Source organism: Ptychodera flava, chromosome 18 (genome assembly GCF_041260155.1).
Source record: "Ptychodera flava strain L36383 chromosome 18, AS_Pfla_20210202, whole genome shotgun sequence".
Taxonomy (NCBI): domain Eukaryota; kingdom Metazoa; phylum Hemichordata; class Enteropneusta; family Ptychoderidae; genus Ptychodera; species Ptychodera flava.
Genome location: NC_091945.1, coordinates 37,249,773 through 37,268,436, shown reverse-complemented (window position 1 = coordinate 37,268,436; position 18,664 = coordinate 37,249,773). Strand labels below are relative to the sequence as shown.

At 38.7% G+C, this 18,664-nt stretch overlaps 1 protein-coding gene across 1 annotated transcript; it reads right to left on the bottom strand.

The window, feature by feature from the left end:
* Positions 1–2,249: 2,249 nt before the first annotated feature.
* LOC139117532 (homeobox protein GBX-2-like) lies at positions 2,250–4,635 on the bottom strand. The gene is made up of 2 exons (XM_070680734.1): positions 4,067–4,635; positions 2,250–3,680 (listed from the first exon to the last, which is right to left on the bottom strand). Exons 1-2 carry the CDS (start codon positions 4,497–4,499, stop codon positions 3,229–3,231), a joined length of 885 nt encoding a protein of 294 aa, XP_070536835.1. The 5' UTR covers positions 4,500–4,635; the 3' UTR covers positions 2,250–3,228.
* Positions 4,636–18,664: the final 14,029 nt, after the last annotated feature.

Sequence of the window (18,664 nt, the reverse complement as noted above, 5' to 3'; positions counted from 1 at the left end):
AGGCCCATAATATAGTATTAGTCACAAAATTATGAATCGAACCGATAATTTTTCAAAATTCTCTAAACACGTCGTTAAATTAATCTCGCAGAGTTACCGACAAGATGTACTATTATGATTTTTGGGGGTAAAATGTTGGTGTTGGTGTGGTTGATATACAGTTGGCGGACATTAAAGAGAATTAACCGCTAACAGTCTCACACGTTCGTTTTGACACAAGCAAGGCTGCTTTTAAGAGGTCAAAATCTACAAACAATGAATAGAAAGTTGTGGGCACCTTATTCTGGGGATCCCTTGAGGGTGAAATATGGCTATTTGAGGGTAGGGCACAGATGGTTTGGCTATCAGCGGTATTATTCAGTCTTTTCCACACAGCTGACGCGGTTTCAATCCCCCCGATCATTCTATGCAGTGGGTCGCCAGCCAGAAAAATCCTTGGTAACAACAGCCAATGAAATATTTGTATTTAAAGAAAAGTTTAATGGAACTGAAGAGAGCATAGGTGGTAGCAATATTAACTCTCTTTGAATTCGACCACTTTGATACAGTACTTATGGGGAAAAACCTCACATGTTGACAGGTCAAAGTCACTGTATTTGGATGTGATTTTACAAATTGTGTATCATTTAAGGTATCTATTCAGACTGTGAGGTGATGGAAATGCCCGGGGAATGGTCGATAACTCTTCAAAATCAACACGGGGGTTTTAAGGGAGCATTTCTGGTATCTACCGTCAACACACGCTAATGACCTTTACGTTCCTGCAACACAAAAAACATACCTTGATGTTCGATATATCCAGCTTAGACGCGATATTTATCGTTATATAGGATACATAAATTATTTCTGTACATGATTGATTTTAAAAAGACTTTTCTTTTGAAAGGGAGTATGTCAGTATTTTCCTTTTAAGGGATGGAAGTCTCAAATAATAAACAACGTCTCAGACACAACGTAAATAATAATATAGAAATAAACAAACAAATTAAATCCTAACCAGTATAGACACTAGCCTGACTCGTAAATAACAAATGGAAATATAAAAAGAAGCAGCGAAACTTTTGGATTGGTGAGTGACATGATGATAAATGTAATGAGTACATGCAACTGTTTATCACCAACAGCTTTCCTCTTACAAAATCTAAATATGCCTTGATAACATCGTAAAAGATTAATATTCATATGGACATTAAATGTTCTCCATTTGAAAGTAAAATTTTTGCAGGCAAGTTTGAAACTCGGCAGTCGTTACTGTTCAAAAAACTTGCCAGTATCACGTGGGTGTTTTGGAAGTTCCTATTAGAGCCCAACTAGAGACGTGATCTTAAAAACTGTGGACACGAAAAACGGGACAACTTCTTTATGTAAAACCCGTGCAATCATGGGATCAGCAGGATAATCTTAATAGATATTTAAAAGAAAATATAGTCCCCGTCGAGGCGGATTACAAGTCTTCGGGGAAGGCGATGGTGAATAGGAAAGAAGTCTGGCGAATAAGCGGCGTTACAGGGTTGTCAAGCTAAAACCGACCTCATATTTCACTGTCATCTTGCTGGGGTGACGTTTTTATAGTTTGTGTACAATAGAACGAATATTGTCATGTGTGATGTCTGAAACACATCACGATTCGGACAGAAACGGTTAGTGTAGTCGTGCTGCAAAGTAAAGCATTGTTTCGAAGCAACATTTGATCTGCGATCGCGTTTGGTTTATAAGGCGCAGTCTTGCCGTCCCGTATCTGTCGGACATCAATGCCCAACGTATGATGCGATTTTGATGGTTCGATTAGGAACTTTCGCGTCGAGGTGAATGCTGGATTAGCATTCTACCGACTCTAAAATGACTATTTCATTCACTGTGGTGTTCGTGATATCAAAATCATGATTTAAAATATACAAGTAGAGCAATTTTCGATTTTTCAAAATGTCTATGAAACATCTAGTGTGGCCAGGGCTAATCTATAATACCATAGGCGTCGCAAACTTTAGTTTCGCTACATGATTGTCCTGTTAACAGGCTGTTTGAGACACATTTTTGTGCATTTTTCACATTTGGCTAAGTTTAATCCATCAAATCGATTTGTGTCTCATATTGCAATAATGGATATGTTAACAGTTCTGGCGTTGGTTTTCAAGAGAAGACTGATATACCAGGGTGTGTTTTACATTTAAAGTCCATTTCATCGCCATGTTGTTCGTCTCAACTTAACCTAAACAGTCGTCAAAATGAAGTCACATCAATAAAGAATATAGCGTTTCTACGTTTTTCTTAAATAATTTATTTTATAAGTTTACATTCATATTAACACGAAATGCTGAAAATGTCCACGATATAATCATTTTCGAATGGTTAGTTGAAACGTAACCAGACAAGACTCGACACTTGACAGCTTTATAAACACCACCGGTATTGCTTGATGATTAACAATGCCTCGTCAAAATTACGACAAAAACGCTAGAAATACTCTTGAAAATAGTTCGTTTCCCGGTGCGATCGATTGTGCAATCTACAAAATGGACCACACTGAAAATAGACCCCGACTTTGCTTTCAAAGATGAGTGTCGATATCCTAACAGTATGCCGAAAATGAAATCGAACAAGGTACATATAACATCAAAACGAAACAACACGTAACTCCAACATTGGCAAGAATATGAAGCAGACATCCCTGAATAAGAATGCAGCCTCAAGTAGACGGTAAAACGAAACGACGATCTCCTCGTGAACAGTTTTTACAGAAATATAAATATATAATATGTATAGACGTCAACGTGTATACACAGGATAGCATTGACAAGGCCACAAGGCGTTGTATTATTCCTTTCCATAAGGAAATGTGTCTTTAGACTCTTACATATTGCTAAGTTCGGATCCTCAAAAAGCAGTGAGCGTATCGAGTCGCCATCGTTGTTTCACAAGAAAAAATAACCTTGTAAATCTGGTGAAATATTCTCGGTGGTGTATTTGGTTGATATCGATATCATATCAGTTGCACAGACAATGTTTATCTTGTTTACCTACAGTGGCCTTTGCCTATTGTCCGGTCTAAAGTCACTGCCTCTTGCGACTTCCCTCGCCATAACAGCGAACTGTGCACTCTACAACACATAATGTTGCCTTCCTTCTGAATCTCATAGATCAAGTGTTCGTGTGTTTTTGAATAATTTTCCGTCAAGTTTATAACTATGACTGTTTAGTTTTCTGTTTGATTGTTTTGTTCAATTAATGTCATGGTCGTGCAGGCGGATTTCCTGACATATTATGCTGTTGGCTCCGAATGGCAAAACGATTGACATGAACCGGTATTGGCACGACTATCTTGGGTGCGTTGTTGTTGCCGCTAACTCCGTTTCTAGTGTTAGTAATTCCAGCTTTGACGCGTTTCCACTTCGCCCGTCGGTTTTGGAACCATATTTTAACCTGTACTTCGCTGAGTTTGAGCGCACTGGCTATTTGTGAACGTTCTGTTAACGATAAATATTTCTTACTGTGGAATTCTTTCTCGAGTTCCAACAACTGCTCACTCGTAAAAGCCGTCCGTCGACGTCGCGTTTTTCCGGACGCCGAAGCCACGCCACTATCTTCTTTTTCCTCCGTAGACTCGTCATCGAGGTCATATTCCGAGCTCTCCGTCACTTTTGGTGGATCTGTTATCGGGCTTGAGTTCGCAATCTCGTCATCTACAATAGAAACAGACAGTTCAAATATTTAACTCCTGAAAAACGGTACATTTACAAGGTTTCTGCATCGGTCGATTGGCCCATTTTGCGAATGAAAGTTTGCATGTACGGGCCGAGTGAGCAAACTCGCACAGAACACAGAAAACAGGGCTGGGCAGCAAAACAAGATGTCCCTTTCTGCCAGCTGATATTCTAATGAACCGTTCTGGGTCATTTTCTCCGTGAAGAGAAAGCAGCCATAAAACTGGGGTTGTCATATAATTTATAACCCGATACAATTTAAGCACACTATTAACCTCGATGAAATCTTGGACTGTTTTACAGATCAATAATCGAAGGTACCCACCCTTTCAATTTTGTAAGCAAAACACAGAAATGAAGCCTACCTTCTGTCTGCAGGAGAGATGTCCGTTCATCGTCGGGGCTCGAACTGTTTCTGGCTGGAATGTCTGAAGTCTGAGAGTGGCAAATAGTAGTCGTTGCGGTGGTTGTCGTGGTGTTGATTGGTCGACTAAGCAACCCGGTCGCTTGCTCGTTTGGTCCGGGGCACCCATTTATTTGTCCCGTGTCTTGATTTTGACAAGACACTGCTGTAATATATTGGGTGGTGGGAGCTGTCATTTGCGCCGGTACGTTGCTAGAATTGATGTAGCTGGTCGGCAGGACGGCTACGGGTGTCTGTTGTGGAATAGGGTGTAAGACAGGAGTCAGAGTCGGGTGAAATGCCGTATATCCATTGTACAGAAATGGTACTGTACTCGGTGGAGAAGCCATTATCGACTCTATGCTGAACGCCATGCTCGTACTGGGCTGCTGCATTTTGGCCGATTTTTTCAACAACAAAAGTCTACTTGCCGCATGTTGGACCTAAAATTAAGGGGTGTTACGCTAGAAACTCATCAGTCTTGCTCAAATTACACCCCGACTCACCATTCAAACTACCTCGAAAATATTACAGTTCCAACACGTGATGGCAATAAAAACAAGGCTGATTGGTCAGGTTGGACCGCTTAGGGTTTCTTTATGATCTACCTCTTCTAACGATATCTTTCATTGGGTGAATGTGAGGCAAAGTCGGCACTCTTTGTTATTCGGATCAATCGAAAAGCATGGTAGTGGGCTATAGGGTTGACATGAAATTGACAAGGTCGGGGTGCGACCCACTGAGGATTTTTGCTCTGATTGGACGATGATAGCAGTTAAGCTTAGCAAGCCACGCCACACTAATCAACCGGTATTAATTATGATTAATCATCGAAAATTCAACTCAGCCTCAATCATCTGTCTGCACAGAAACTTGCAGTAATTTGTTGATTCTTCAAGGAAGATTTTTTTTGCGGATATTACACACTGAACGGCCCGCTTTCATTATTTCTACTTTAGTTCAACAAACACCCTACCGTTTGCTCACAGATAGATAGATTTATTTACAGTAAATGCATCCCTTCTCAGTGTGCCGACACAGATAGTCCAAATCTCGAAGCTTTACGATTGAAGTAATCTGCAGGGAAGATAGCCTGACTGGCCGCCATATTCAGCGGTACCGTGTTTTGTAGCCAGCTGACTCCATCCCTGATTGACTTGGCGGTATTATCAGGTTTACAATGGAGCGCTAACGGGTAATTATGTCTGAAGCACACTCCATGGCATTATCTTATTAAAGCGATACCCTTAGTGTTGATCTGCGCTCACTCATGGCCTCGGGCGCAGAATGAAAGAATAGAAAGTCAGTGGAAGGAAAAACACGGCTGGGGTATCATCGACAACAAGGTGGGCAGTTGGAGGATTGACTTTGTACTGGATCAAGACGTGTTCAATACGCCTTAGCTTCCTGTTATGCTAAACCATGTGTGAGGTTAACTGTCGTCGGCTGTGGGTCACAGAGGAACTCACCAACTATTGTCTATGCAAAGCTGAACCAAACTATCTGCCTATCTTGCACAATGTATTGTTTCACATTAAATACTATGATTCTAAGGAAAAGCGGTAAAACAGAGATCAGAATCCCTAGGAAATTATATAAACACTGAGTATGACGTTCGGGAAAAAGAAATGGACAAAAGAGACGCTTTGACAATGGTTCGTTTTAACAGAATAACTACTAAAGCGTACATATTGACTGGGACTGTTCTGGATATATGCTGGACATGTCAGAAAGGGGACATTGTCTGGGCCAACAATCTCAATCCATTTCTCAGTCTTTGACAGTGTATGGCTATACTGTATTTTATATCACTCTGGTTCGAATTAATGGCTGTATTCGCCGTTTCTTTTACTTGGTCCAATCAAAAGAAAATCATTTTCTCGACTCTCCGATGGGACAACCCCTTTAATTTAGAGTTGCCTGTTTGAAAGGCCTTTGTCGTATGCTAATAGCAGGGGAGGAGCTACAGGGCTTACTTAAAATATTCCCGATGAAAGGGGAAAAAAGGCAGATAAACACGGCGTAGTGTAAACTGTACTGTGCAAACGAATAGTCTGAAGGCAATCTATTCAACACTGAAAAGCGATTCGAAAACAAAGCAGATATGTGAAAGAAGGGAGAGCTTTGTTCATTCAATTCAAAGACAATACACGTTTTAGCAGACCGGGCTGGTTAGGTCGAACTTCCCCATAGTCGAGTACTTCTATATCAACTCCTGTGAGTTTTTGGCAAGATTTGTTTAGGGCGATCTATTTGTGCATTGTTCACTATAGGATTAAGCGCTACAAAGAACGCGCCGACCAGTTATCCGGTGTGATGTACTTGTCAAAAGAAACAACGCTCTCCTCACAGTGCTTCACCCGTCATACAGATTTTATCTTTAATATATATGATCACCGAAATACTCTTTTCCACCGTCAGTTTCAATTGAAATATTATTCGCCTGCTCACGTAATCGCATTGGCTAAGTCTCTTTAACAAATAAGTAAAACAAACGGTCTTTCACAAATAATTTATTCTCTCGTTTCGTTGGAACTGGGGACCTATAGATGTTGATAGAGCATGCGCATGCATGCGTGAAGCCATCACAAGAAAGCCTCTAAGAATTGCCGCCGATTTGTTGGGTATTTATATTCACCAATGTTCCTGAATGAAAGTGCCCATGAGACGGGCTTTCATCAACGGTCTACAAGACTCCTCCGTGCGCGGCCATTTGCTCTGTCTGATATTCAGTAGAATCTCATGAATTTTTCAAGCCATGTCAGGCTTTCATCCGGGAATAGATAACATTTTATTGACGCTGTGGTAAATCATCTGAACAGTTATGAAAAGTAAAACACCATTGAATCGAATATAAAGCTATTGCTATCAATTGCACAACTATGTTTTGTTTGAGAAAAGAAAGTTAGATTTCTTGAGATGCATCTTTTTGGTATCAAGAAATATTACACTGCATTTTTGAAATCTGGCATGGCGTTCTCTGTCTCTGTTTGCCGAATCATATGCCTTCAGCACAGCACTTTGTGAGTCTGATTCAGACTGATTCGTGTGTCTATCCATTGACAGACTAAGAGAAATCCAAAGCCTGACTATATTTTGACTCATCGTGTCAAACTTTCACTCATACCATTCCCCATTTTAGTTAGGCAGGGCCAGTTTATCACTCAAATCTCGTTTGCAGTTTTGCAGTTTTTACTGGACGGTATGGCTCAATCCCGGATCGCGGAATTGGGATGGATTTTCAACTGGCCTTGTCGTTCGTAATGGTGATATTTGTTGCGACTCAAGAGCTAAGAGAAAAACTGCTGTCTTATCAGTACACGCTTTTCCTATCACCGAGTTGATGCACCAGTCAGATCAATTTTCCAATATAGAGTTCCCTAGGAATCTTCAGTTCAAAGTCACACAGGCACGGATACGTGCATAGTCATAGTTCAAATCTTGCCATTCCCGTGGTAGACTAGAATGCATTTCCCGTCATAAAAACTGTCCGGCACGTCGCTTAGTGGTAAGCCTTTTAGCCATGACCTGTGTTATTTGTGAAAGAAACTGGAAACAGGGATTTGTTGGTTTAAAAAGAAAAGAAAACAATTTGAAAGACGAAAAGTTGTTTCGGAAGGTGAACTGGACAGTTTTGCAGGAAAGTGGAGAAGAAACGAGAGGAAGTTATTTTGATAATATCAGATATCTGACGCCAAATTGCAAATATTAGAAAGATATCCAATGATTGGTAATGATATAAACACTGCCTGCACATATCATTTACTTCCCGTCAACTTGAAGTGTTATGGCAGATAGACGTGGGTGTGAATACATTAACGTTTGTGGCCTATTCTTCTGTGCTTTTCGTTTTTCGGGAGAGAGTAGGCACTCAGCTCAACTGAATACAGATGAATTCATTTGTTCTGTATATGAGAGTTTTAGTCATCCATTTAATGTTTTCTAACAGGTTGAATATTTTACAAGGGAACTAAATAAATCAATCAGAACAACCCATTGTTTCATTAGTTTACATCAATATCTGTGTCCAGAGAGCCGCATATCGTACCCTGTACTAAGTTGTTTACTCACAAAAATCGCGGACGTTCAAAACCGAGACAGTTTAGTCTAAAGACGGTCGCTCTTCGATGGTTGACGTCGCAGAAAATTCACATGCCCTGACCAAAATGGAACTCTATCTGCGAATGGACACAGATATTAAAAGGTCAAGGGGAGTGCTCATATTTTCAAAATAAAATACTACAGACGTAAAGAATGAATTGTTCCAAATTCATTTTATATGCTCGCATTTCGCTCTTCGCCAGAGAAAATTAACTGATCGTTAGTGTTAACAAGGCAAAATGAATTTGTATAAGCTCTGACAACCTTCCCCTTGAGCGCAAATGGTAAAAGCACAGTTGTTGGTATATCTGCATATGAGATAAGACATTTTCATGTGTATGCAAATATCTGTCCTTGTCATTTTCCTGCAGTCGCTGCCATGTGATACTGAACTATAAAGTTTAACACTTTCACTTTCTTCTGTTTTCATTTTCTTCAAAATGCCAGAGTATAGACTTTCGATGGACTTAACACGATTGGAACTAATTTGGGATAAATGGATGGTGAAGTAATGCCGATTTAACCTACAAATGTAATCTCATCTGCTTTTCTTTTTACATTACAGACTTGTTTTTATGAGTTATTTGTTTTATTGCAACATTCAACTATCTGGCACCTAACACTTTTGAGAAATTTAAAAGATATGAAAATCCAACTATTCCAAATTAGTTCCAATCGTGTTACTAGATTTTACATTTTGTTCTTTTTTATTGACCTAGGCATCGCTGCATACTATTTGAACTGCGGCCCTTTACGAATTACCATGGGCTGAACAAACATGAGTGCCTGAATGACACACTGCACGACTTTTACTGAAACAAAGCAGGTGGCGCATTCAATTGCGATTTAAAAGCTGTGACTTGGCCGTGGTGTTGTCGTAACATAGAAAGAAGCTGGAACTGACGAGGAGTGATGATGAGATAGTGTAACAACCACTGTGTAATACGGTGAATATCGATGAAAAAATGCAGACACAGCGAGATAAAAATCTACAAAACATCAAAATTCTACAGACGTAAACGATACTTTTATCGTTCTGCAGTTTTCTTTCTCTTTTCACACATTTAAATCAAGCTTGCATAAGATGATAATGGTACTTGAAAAGTTACTACTGCCACCAAGCGATGCTGAAGGGACTGGTCTGAATGTATAGTCACTTTCATTGAATACCCAGAATTGTTTACAACGTCGGATCCATGTCTAGTGGTCTGACAACCTAACAAGATTACTCCACAATTACCGTTGCCTCAACAAAGACGGGATTAAACATGGATGGGCGAGTCAAAACACAATGCAGGGTTGTAACTTGGTTCCCTCTTTAAAGAAAGGATCTTCAACAGCGATTACGTAGCCGGGTAGGGAAACGGACGTCTTTCAAAGCAAAGCTTGTTTAAACTTCCTTTGTCCTATTCTTCCAGAATATGTCTAGACCCTTACTAATCCTCTCAGAAGTCAACTTATCAGTGTACTGTTACATTTACCTTCCAGGGAGAGTTGCCTTTCTTTTCAAGCCCGACGGTAGATAGGTTATTTCACATCAACTTAAACATAAACTTAAAATTCACTGAATTTGGTGCATTTGAAATGAAGCAGATGATTGTAATGTCATTATCATCTGCGCAGAGTAACTATGCTGTCAATTACTCTATGTGCCAAAACCTGAATTCCAGCTGATGGTGCATTCTTTGAGAAAATCCCATCGATATTACTTTGGTTTTCACTGGGAAATGAAGACAATTCGACCATATGGCGATCTTTATTCTGGGTTTCCTTGTCAACCGGAATGACACCTGCTCATTGCGGCTACATGATACTCGTCACGTATTCACACCACTATATGCATACACTCTTGATGTGTGAATATCATGTCAGTGAAACGAACAAGGCGTGAATGGCCGAGCTAAGATAAAACAATAGAATTAAAGTATTTCCCACACTTTGTCAACCACATGATGTGAATAAGGCATAATCTATGAAGGACAAGCGACACGATATAACAGACGGGCGGTAACAATAAACAGCGTCTTCCTGTTGTTTTCATGCATTGTTAAAATAAATGAAAAATTCCTCAGATAATTCATGTTTCTCTTCATTGGAAATGTCATTGAAGTTTCGTCATCAACATTTTTATTCGTGTCAAATGTACAATAGGCGCTGAAAGCTTGTGGATGCCGTATGTAGGTGATGATTGTCGATGCAGATCATTCACGCGTCTGGAATTTCTACTGATAGGGAGCCGTCCAAAATGTTGCAGTGAAATTCAGAATGTGTACGTTTGACTGGAAAGGAATTTTTTGGATATATATATATATATATATATATATATATATATATATATATATATATATATATATATATATATATATATATCGTTGAAAAGAAGTACGCTGACACTCTGGTTATTTCGTCTAGGCTTTGATGTATTTCTTGCGTGCGGCGTTCCGCTCTAAACTTCGAGCTTCTTCAGGTACATCTAAAGAGAGTGATCAAATATACAGGTCTCAGTATGCATGTACATTGAAAGATAACAGTGAAAGTTAATAGCTCCATTTAGCGTACACAGAAGTTGGATGAATGTTGGATATATACCTATATATATATATATATATATATATATATATATATATATATATATATATATATATATGTTTGTGTGTGTGTGTGTGTGTGTGTGTGTGTGTGTGTGTGTGTGTGTGTGTTATGGTTTGCGAGTGTGTTATAACTTGTTTTGAATCAAACGTTTCTTCAACGGTGGGGAAAGACGTCTATTGCCTGTTTGAGGTAGTTATTTTATTGAGGACAGGGGTTTGATAGGGACCAAACAATTAGTGAATGGAACAGTATTCACTAACTCACTGTATTTGTGCCAATGTCAAAGTCTCAGTCAATATTATGGCCAGAGCATCAATTCTCTGCTGTTTTCAATATTGACAATCGCCAGCCTAGACAATCGCTTTGCGAAACATTGAGAAAATACAAATATAACATTTTATCAGCGATGGACGAAACATTGCAGAGAGACAGCTGAAGCAATATGGTTTGCTCTTCGTATCTGCAGAAAGACAATAATGTGCGACCAAACACCGCAATAAGATGAAACAGTCAGTAAAGGTGAGTCTTAGGTGTATTTGTTGTGTAAATTCCATGATTTGAAAGTTAGGAAATGTGCCAGGGCGAGTAGACAGGGACATCACAGAGAAACGACTGATCTCAAAATAGATCTAACAGACAAGATACTCAAAGTTTACTGGCGCAATTACTAGCCAGACAAATCAATGGAACGTTCCGTTTTTAAGACACGATCAATAATTCAACGTGTGGTGTGTTTAATGCGTTTTTAATAGGGCCGTGACAGTAAAAGCGTTCGATATGACAAGATGGGCGGAGCAATATCACCCTTCCAGTGGCTGTGTCCCGATGGACATTTTGTCAACATTTGTGCGCCCTCTTACGGTACAGCGATGACAGTTCAGAACGCGACGGAGCAATTATTGTATGCAAATAAATATTGGTCACTTGCGGTTATAAAAATAGACCTTAAAGTGTATTAGGTATTTAAACATTTATTTCACCTCCTCATTTTGATGAATGATTTAAGGATGTACATTGAACAGGAAAACAATATTTCAACATGGCAAACTACCATTACTGGGAATTTTATATTGTGTACGGAGACAACATACCAAGGTCATGCATCTTCTGTTTCGAGGTTATCAATATTTGAAAATTCTATCTTAATATCAATAACAGTGTTTAAAACGCTTATTTCTCCTTAGCTTACTTGCAGTTATCTTTATTCGCAACTTGTGTTTTCATTTGGTTGTTGTTCTTTCTAAATAGTCCTCTGCAACTGTCGATTTTGTGACAGTTTTGTCCGTATTGGTTTGTGCGCCACATCAGGGTTTGAGGTACAATCGACAAATTTGAACATTTTTGACGATATCAATTACTTACAAAATGAAGATGCTCGCATTTAACGGTCAATAGCCAGTTGTATTACGAATCAAAGATTTTGTTAACTTCGTAAAAACCTGGCTCCTTCATTGTGTCAACCAACTTCAAGATTTTCTTCCCAAGATTATAGAATGATTACGAGCTTTCGAATGTCCATTTACGATGGATCTCGGCCTTATTGTGTAAATTCTGGAAATATTTATTTTGAATAAAGCCTAATGGATATCAGATCACGTTGTTTCAAATTGCAGAAGTTAAAACAAAAGGTTTGTGAAATGATTATGGGACTGGTGCATGTAATGCTTGACATCCTGCAAGTGTTGGAAGAGTTAGAAAAGTACTAGCATCGATTTTTTTCTCAGTACAAAATGTACACTTATGTTTCTTCTTTTTATAGCACAATCCACATGTTTTCAAGACGTTACCGCTAGCGAAGGCACACAAGCACTTCTTACTCATGCCCCGAAATGTATAAAGTATGTTAAATGGAAGTTTCAGCCAGGGCATTTGTTGCCCTTTGTAACATGCTTTCGAATCAAAGGAGTTTAATGAGATAATGTGAATGGTATGCTGCATCGTGTTTAAGGAGAGAGAGAGAGAGAGAGAGAGAGAGAGGGGGGGGGAGAGATGGATTGAGACATTGAATCATTGAATCAATAAAACTGAGTAAATGACAGTAAATGACAGACGACGATCGAAAAGGAGGAGAGTAGAAGCCTTCGTGTTAGTGAAATCTTCGTCTAATAGATTTCACCCAATCAAAATGTAACATTTGTTGACAATATCAGAATATGTACACATATTTTCCGATATTGCTGCATGAACTAACTCTACAGTAAACCAAATAAAGATATTTTTGTCAGTAAATAAACTCCATTAAACATTTACATATTTATATGTTTGATATCAAGTGATGTCAGAAAACACAATAAAGCAGTGAGCGATGACATTGGCAATTCATCTACAAATATAGTCAACAATAGTGTTAATGTAATACTTGATTTCCTTTGGGTCCCGTTAGGGAAACTTTTCAATAATGCAAATGGCAAAATCCCCTCAACAGCCTTTTTCTTCAAATGAAACCATTAAATATTAATAACTTAGTAAAGTTCGCTGACTTTTCATTTCACAGAGACGCATTGGTTTGCCTTACAAATTACTTTATGTTATCAAGATAAATATCAGATATCTCGTCTAGGACGAGATTAACAGTATTTCTCGTGTAACTGAACGTAGATCGAAAAATCGATGGAATGTAAATTATGAACAGAAAGGAAATTGCTCTTGAAAGTTGACTTGAACTGAAACACCGACTTGATGACGCAATTAATTTTCTTTGGAGGTCATTTCATATCTAGACAAAGGCTGTTCTGAAAATTCGCATAGAGTTCTAGGAGGACTTTTGGTAGGAAGTGATCATAAACCTTATTGATTTAGTTTAGTCGTTGGCAATGTACGACCGATGTTTGCATTAAATATACTTGATCTTATACAGGGTAGGAATCAGGGGTCAACACGAGACTCAAAGACTACCCATCTATTCTTATCTATCTATCTATCTATCTATCTATCTATCTATCTATCTATCTATCTATCTATCTATCTATCTATCTATCTATCTATCTATCTATCTATCTGTCTGTCTATCTATCTATCTATCTATCTATCTATCTATCTATCTATCTATCTATCTATCTATCTGTCTGTCTGTCTATCTATCTATCTTTCTATCTGTCTATCTGTCTATCTGTCTATCTATCTATCTATCTATCTATCTATCTATCTGTCTTATATACCCCATACATGTGAACCACAATAATTAAATAATTCATTCATTCATTCATTCATTCATTCATTCATTCATTCATTCATTCATTCATTCATTCATTCATCCATTCATTCATTCATTCATTCATTTAGTTATGTGTCTATCCATTCATAGGTTCATCCATGTATCCATCTGTTTATTCAATTATTATTCATTCGCTAAGCATGGGACAACCTTACCTGCAGACTGAGAGTGGGAGATTGAGGAAATTTTCCCAGTTGAAATAATGTTATGGCGGAACTCGTGTTGTCGTGATTTCAAGTTTCACGGTTCGTGTATTTGAATCAATATACAATATACAATTACAATGGGCACAATCATGTATTAATTTCTTTGTGAACACGCACATGAATTTAGGGACACTCACATGCATACGCATGTACATGTATATGTAGGATGATTGTCAACACACAGTAGGTCAATTCAATGTCTGTACTAGTTTAATTCTATAATTCACCCGATGTTGACTGTACCAACTTCCCTGTAGGAGCCAACGTCAAATCTCTGAAACACCAAAACAGTGCAAAACTGCCATCTTCATCAGAATCGACAATGGCATATAAATACCAAATGTACCGACGGAATAAGGGAAAGTTGAATGGGAATAGAGTCTTTCTGTGCAGCAACCCGCTCCTAACGAGCAAAACCAATTTGCCTCTAACTCTTTGTATTTCATTGAAAGCCAGGAATGATTCATCACACATACTGTATCAAAAGCTTAATTCCCAGGGCATTATGGAAATGTCTTTACTTTCTGATATTATACCTTTCTAAACCTACACAAAGCGGTTTAATGCGTCATAGTTTGGTCACAACACGCTAACTAGAAAGTCAATCTTTTGTGCGCCCGTCTCTATTTATCCTGACGCTATAAATTACTTGTCCATTTAGCTCCATGATTGGCGTCGACATGCACTTTCAATGTCTATTACTTAAATATATATGGAAATCTACAACCCCATGTATCTCGTGTTTAATTTCTTCCTCCCAGCCGATAATCGAGAGTGCGGCGAATGGCAATTCCCTCGTTGGTCTAATAAAAACCCTGTTTCTCATGTCCGTGTACACAGGACGGACATTAATTGCATCTGAGTAATATGACTTGAATTCTCACAGGATTCGGTGAATAACAATCCTTCACAATTTAAATGCTAAGTGTGTTTCTGATTGTTGTTGTTTGGAAATCGGGGGTTTTGAGCGAGAAGCATTCGAGGAAAGAGGAGAAATGCCGCAATATGCAGAAATTTAGAGTCAGGGTAGATGGAACTGGTGAATGGTGAAGTGGAGTAGAGAGACACAACAATAAACAAACACAGAATGACAGGCATTATAGTTCTATTGGGGTGAGCGGTATCATTGTTAAAAATCACCAGCCAACAATATCATAAAAACAAACACAATTATCCTGCCTGGAAGTTGTTGGTTGTTATTCTGTTCGTCCAGGGTAAGAAATTGAAAAGCATTCCTAGATATCAGATACGGAAATTCATCGTACGGTATGTTCTTTATGATAATTCTGAAAGCATTTGAACATCGAATTCGCCGCTTTGTTCATTTAATCTTTTCCGTATACTCTGACTGGTTTCCACATTAAATTAACCTTTGAAACGAACAGCTGAGAACTGATTGGACCGCGATGGGGCAGAGTAGTCCGAAGTGGAACTACATGGCCCAGTCTTTCCAGTACATTACTGCCAGCCAGACTCCATAAATAATACACAACCTCTGCAAAGTTACCGAAGAACAAAAGTCGAAGACAGGGATTAAAAAATTTTCATTTGGTTTTGCGTTCTCTCTAAGTAGCAAATACATTAAATACACGACAGATGCCCGTAACGGGTTTCAGTTATTGATTCAGATTATCTGTTTTAGCGCCACTAATTATTTGAGTAGGACCCCTAGCAATTAGTCTACACGAAATCAACAACATATTTATTTATCCTGGAGAAAAAATGCTTCACTACGCCTAGCCTGTGATTACTCTGGTAACATACCATTATAGGATTGGTGATTCTACATTACAACTTATGATGCAGTTGGACATTTCCGAAGTATTCACAGCATATTCCGGGTGTAGCTCTCCCTTCCACCTTTAGTCGGCGCCGATTCAACGGATGAATCAACCAATCAAACCAGTCGACGTAACCTACATCAACTGGTTGATGTTTTCATCGGCATACTGTGTTATCAACATGGACACTACACTTTACCTGATCGATTCACTAGCATACATCGAAAATGTAGTTTCTGATGGGTATTTCAAACACACGCACACACAAAGACTGAATTTACCTATCTTATCCAACATGCCTTACTTTTGAAAGTAATCTGCAGACTGTGAAGAAAGGGTAAGTTTTCGGGGACATTAGTCTAACCTGAAACCTGTCATGGTCTAATCATAGGGAATAGAGTAATCCAGGTGTTTAATATTGTTGTGGGAATGAATCAACAAAAAGACAATACTTGTGTTCTTCAGTGTTATTACTCAATAACAACATAAACAACAACAAAACAGCAACTTTTATTACAGCCAGATTATTCTTTTCCCGGTGGTCTAACTCTAAAAGTACACGCATTGATTCGATTATAATTTTCCTGTGAGTACGTGAGTATTCGTAGGAAGGAAAGCAAGGAGTTTATGCGATTTACAATCACAGGATTAGCTGCAATAATTGTAGCATTGGTGTCGTGCACTAGCTTTTTACAGGCCTGGCCAGCACAAAAACAGCCAACACGAAGCATACAATCACAGTCGCTTGTGGTCCTCACCTTCTTATGCTTACAAGGACTCTCGCCTTGTATCGAACCACAAGCGACTGTATGTGGCTACAACAATCATCGACATTAGAGGGGGGGGGGGGGAAGCTGGAATGAATCACAGTCGCTAGAGTCGCCTGTTTCTAAAATTCCGCTCTGTGCCTACGAGCCTTACGAGCCTACGAGCCCATATACGTGTGTACATATGTCTGAGAAGAGACGAAACGAGTGTTTTCGATCAGATTATTATAAGTATATTTGTGGAGGGACCGTGGTATCAGGTGTGAATTTTCAAAATGATAGGGAACGATCAACGGCTACAAGATAGATAAACTTGCTCATTTTCACTGTAAAATCGAACGCGGAAGATGACATGGCACAGTCCTTTATAGCCATTTAGTTTCATGACTATCTTCTTCTCAGGCATAGACACACACGTCTATAGGGTGGGATTTTAAGAAAACAGGTGACTGTGGTGAATAGCAGCTGTGGGTATTGCTGGGTCCATAGTTGTGCTGGTGTTTCCTGGTCGGTTTTCTTTCTTTTACGGCCTACCACCAGGCGACAAGTCGTCGAAGTCAAAATCAGCTCGTAAAAGACAGAAAACTTGTCAGAAAGCTTCAACCAGTGCCGCTTTAAGGCTGCGTTCACAAATAACGATTGGGGGGGGGGGCTGGAGGAATCTCGATTGAAATCTTATTTTTTTTCAGATCCCCCCCCCCTAAGTACCCTAAAAAATTTTCAAATGCCCCCCCTCTATATGGTCAATTTTTTTCAAGTCCCCCCCAACTATCACAGGCCCGCATATTTGTAAAGGATGTGAGCGCAGAAAAAATAAACATGTATTGCGCCGTTCTGCTCACAGGTGTTCAACATTACCTGTATTAGCATTTTGTATAGTCATATTCCAAAGGCAAGTTCTTTAAATGCATCAGTTAATTTTTTAGATTTATTGGTCTAAAAGCCAACTTGAGTTATGCCAACTCTGGCCAGGTCAATTGCTCCTGTTGAAGAGCACACAAAATGACAATCATGAGAGAGTAGGAAAATTGTAAATTCTGGCTAATTGGCGTATTGCACAGTGACCTCCCAAAAAATTGTTTCAAAACTACAAGACCTATATGAATTAGATGCTACTCAAAATTGACAATACCGAAAGGTTAAAATATTCCATCAAATAAATGTTTTAATCTCTGAAATTTTGGGTGTGATAATTGCAAATTTGGTTAAAAAATAAATAATTCCATTTGGTCACATATTTTTTCTTTTAGTCTTTACTATTCAAAGTTTTACTTCTGTATCATTTATAAGGCCAAAGTAAGTAAATTCTTTGTTTTGCGTCCACTCAAAATCCTAAAAGGTACGCGGGTAAGCGGTTAAAAAACACACACAGAAAATTTAACACAAAATCTGTTTGCCTTTATTGGACAATTTTTCTCAAACAACATGAATACTCCTGTCACAGTATGACATACTGTATGATCACTGTATGCATTTTCATGACAAATGGATCAAAATTAACAGTCATTCTTTGACGTTTGCTTTTCTTTTATTAGTTTTATATTTCTTTCTTGTGCATTCAAAGTGTCAACATGTCAATACCATTGCACAGCAACTTGACAGCCTCATCAAATTACTTAAATATGGACAGTTTGAGGAATGGGTACACTATAACAGTATACAGTAGCAGTCTTTTGTCCTCAAGTTCTTGTACGTTTCTTTCAAGTTTCTTGTAATGTTTATGCTGATGGGTGTCTGTTTTGAAAGAAAACACCAAACAGATTGGGTAACTCGTAGCCTCTGCATTCAATTTTAGAAAGATGGGGCATCAGAGAGAACAAGACATTGGTGATATAATGACAAAAGCATTCTCTGTAGCTTCCCTGGGACCATCCGTAAAACCAACACCTTTCCTTTCCA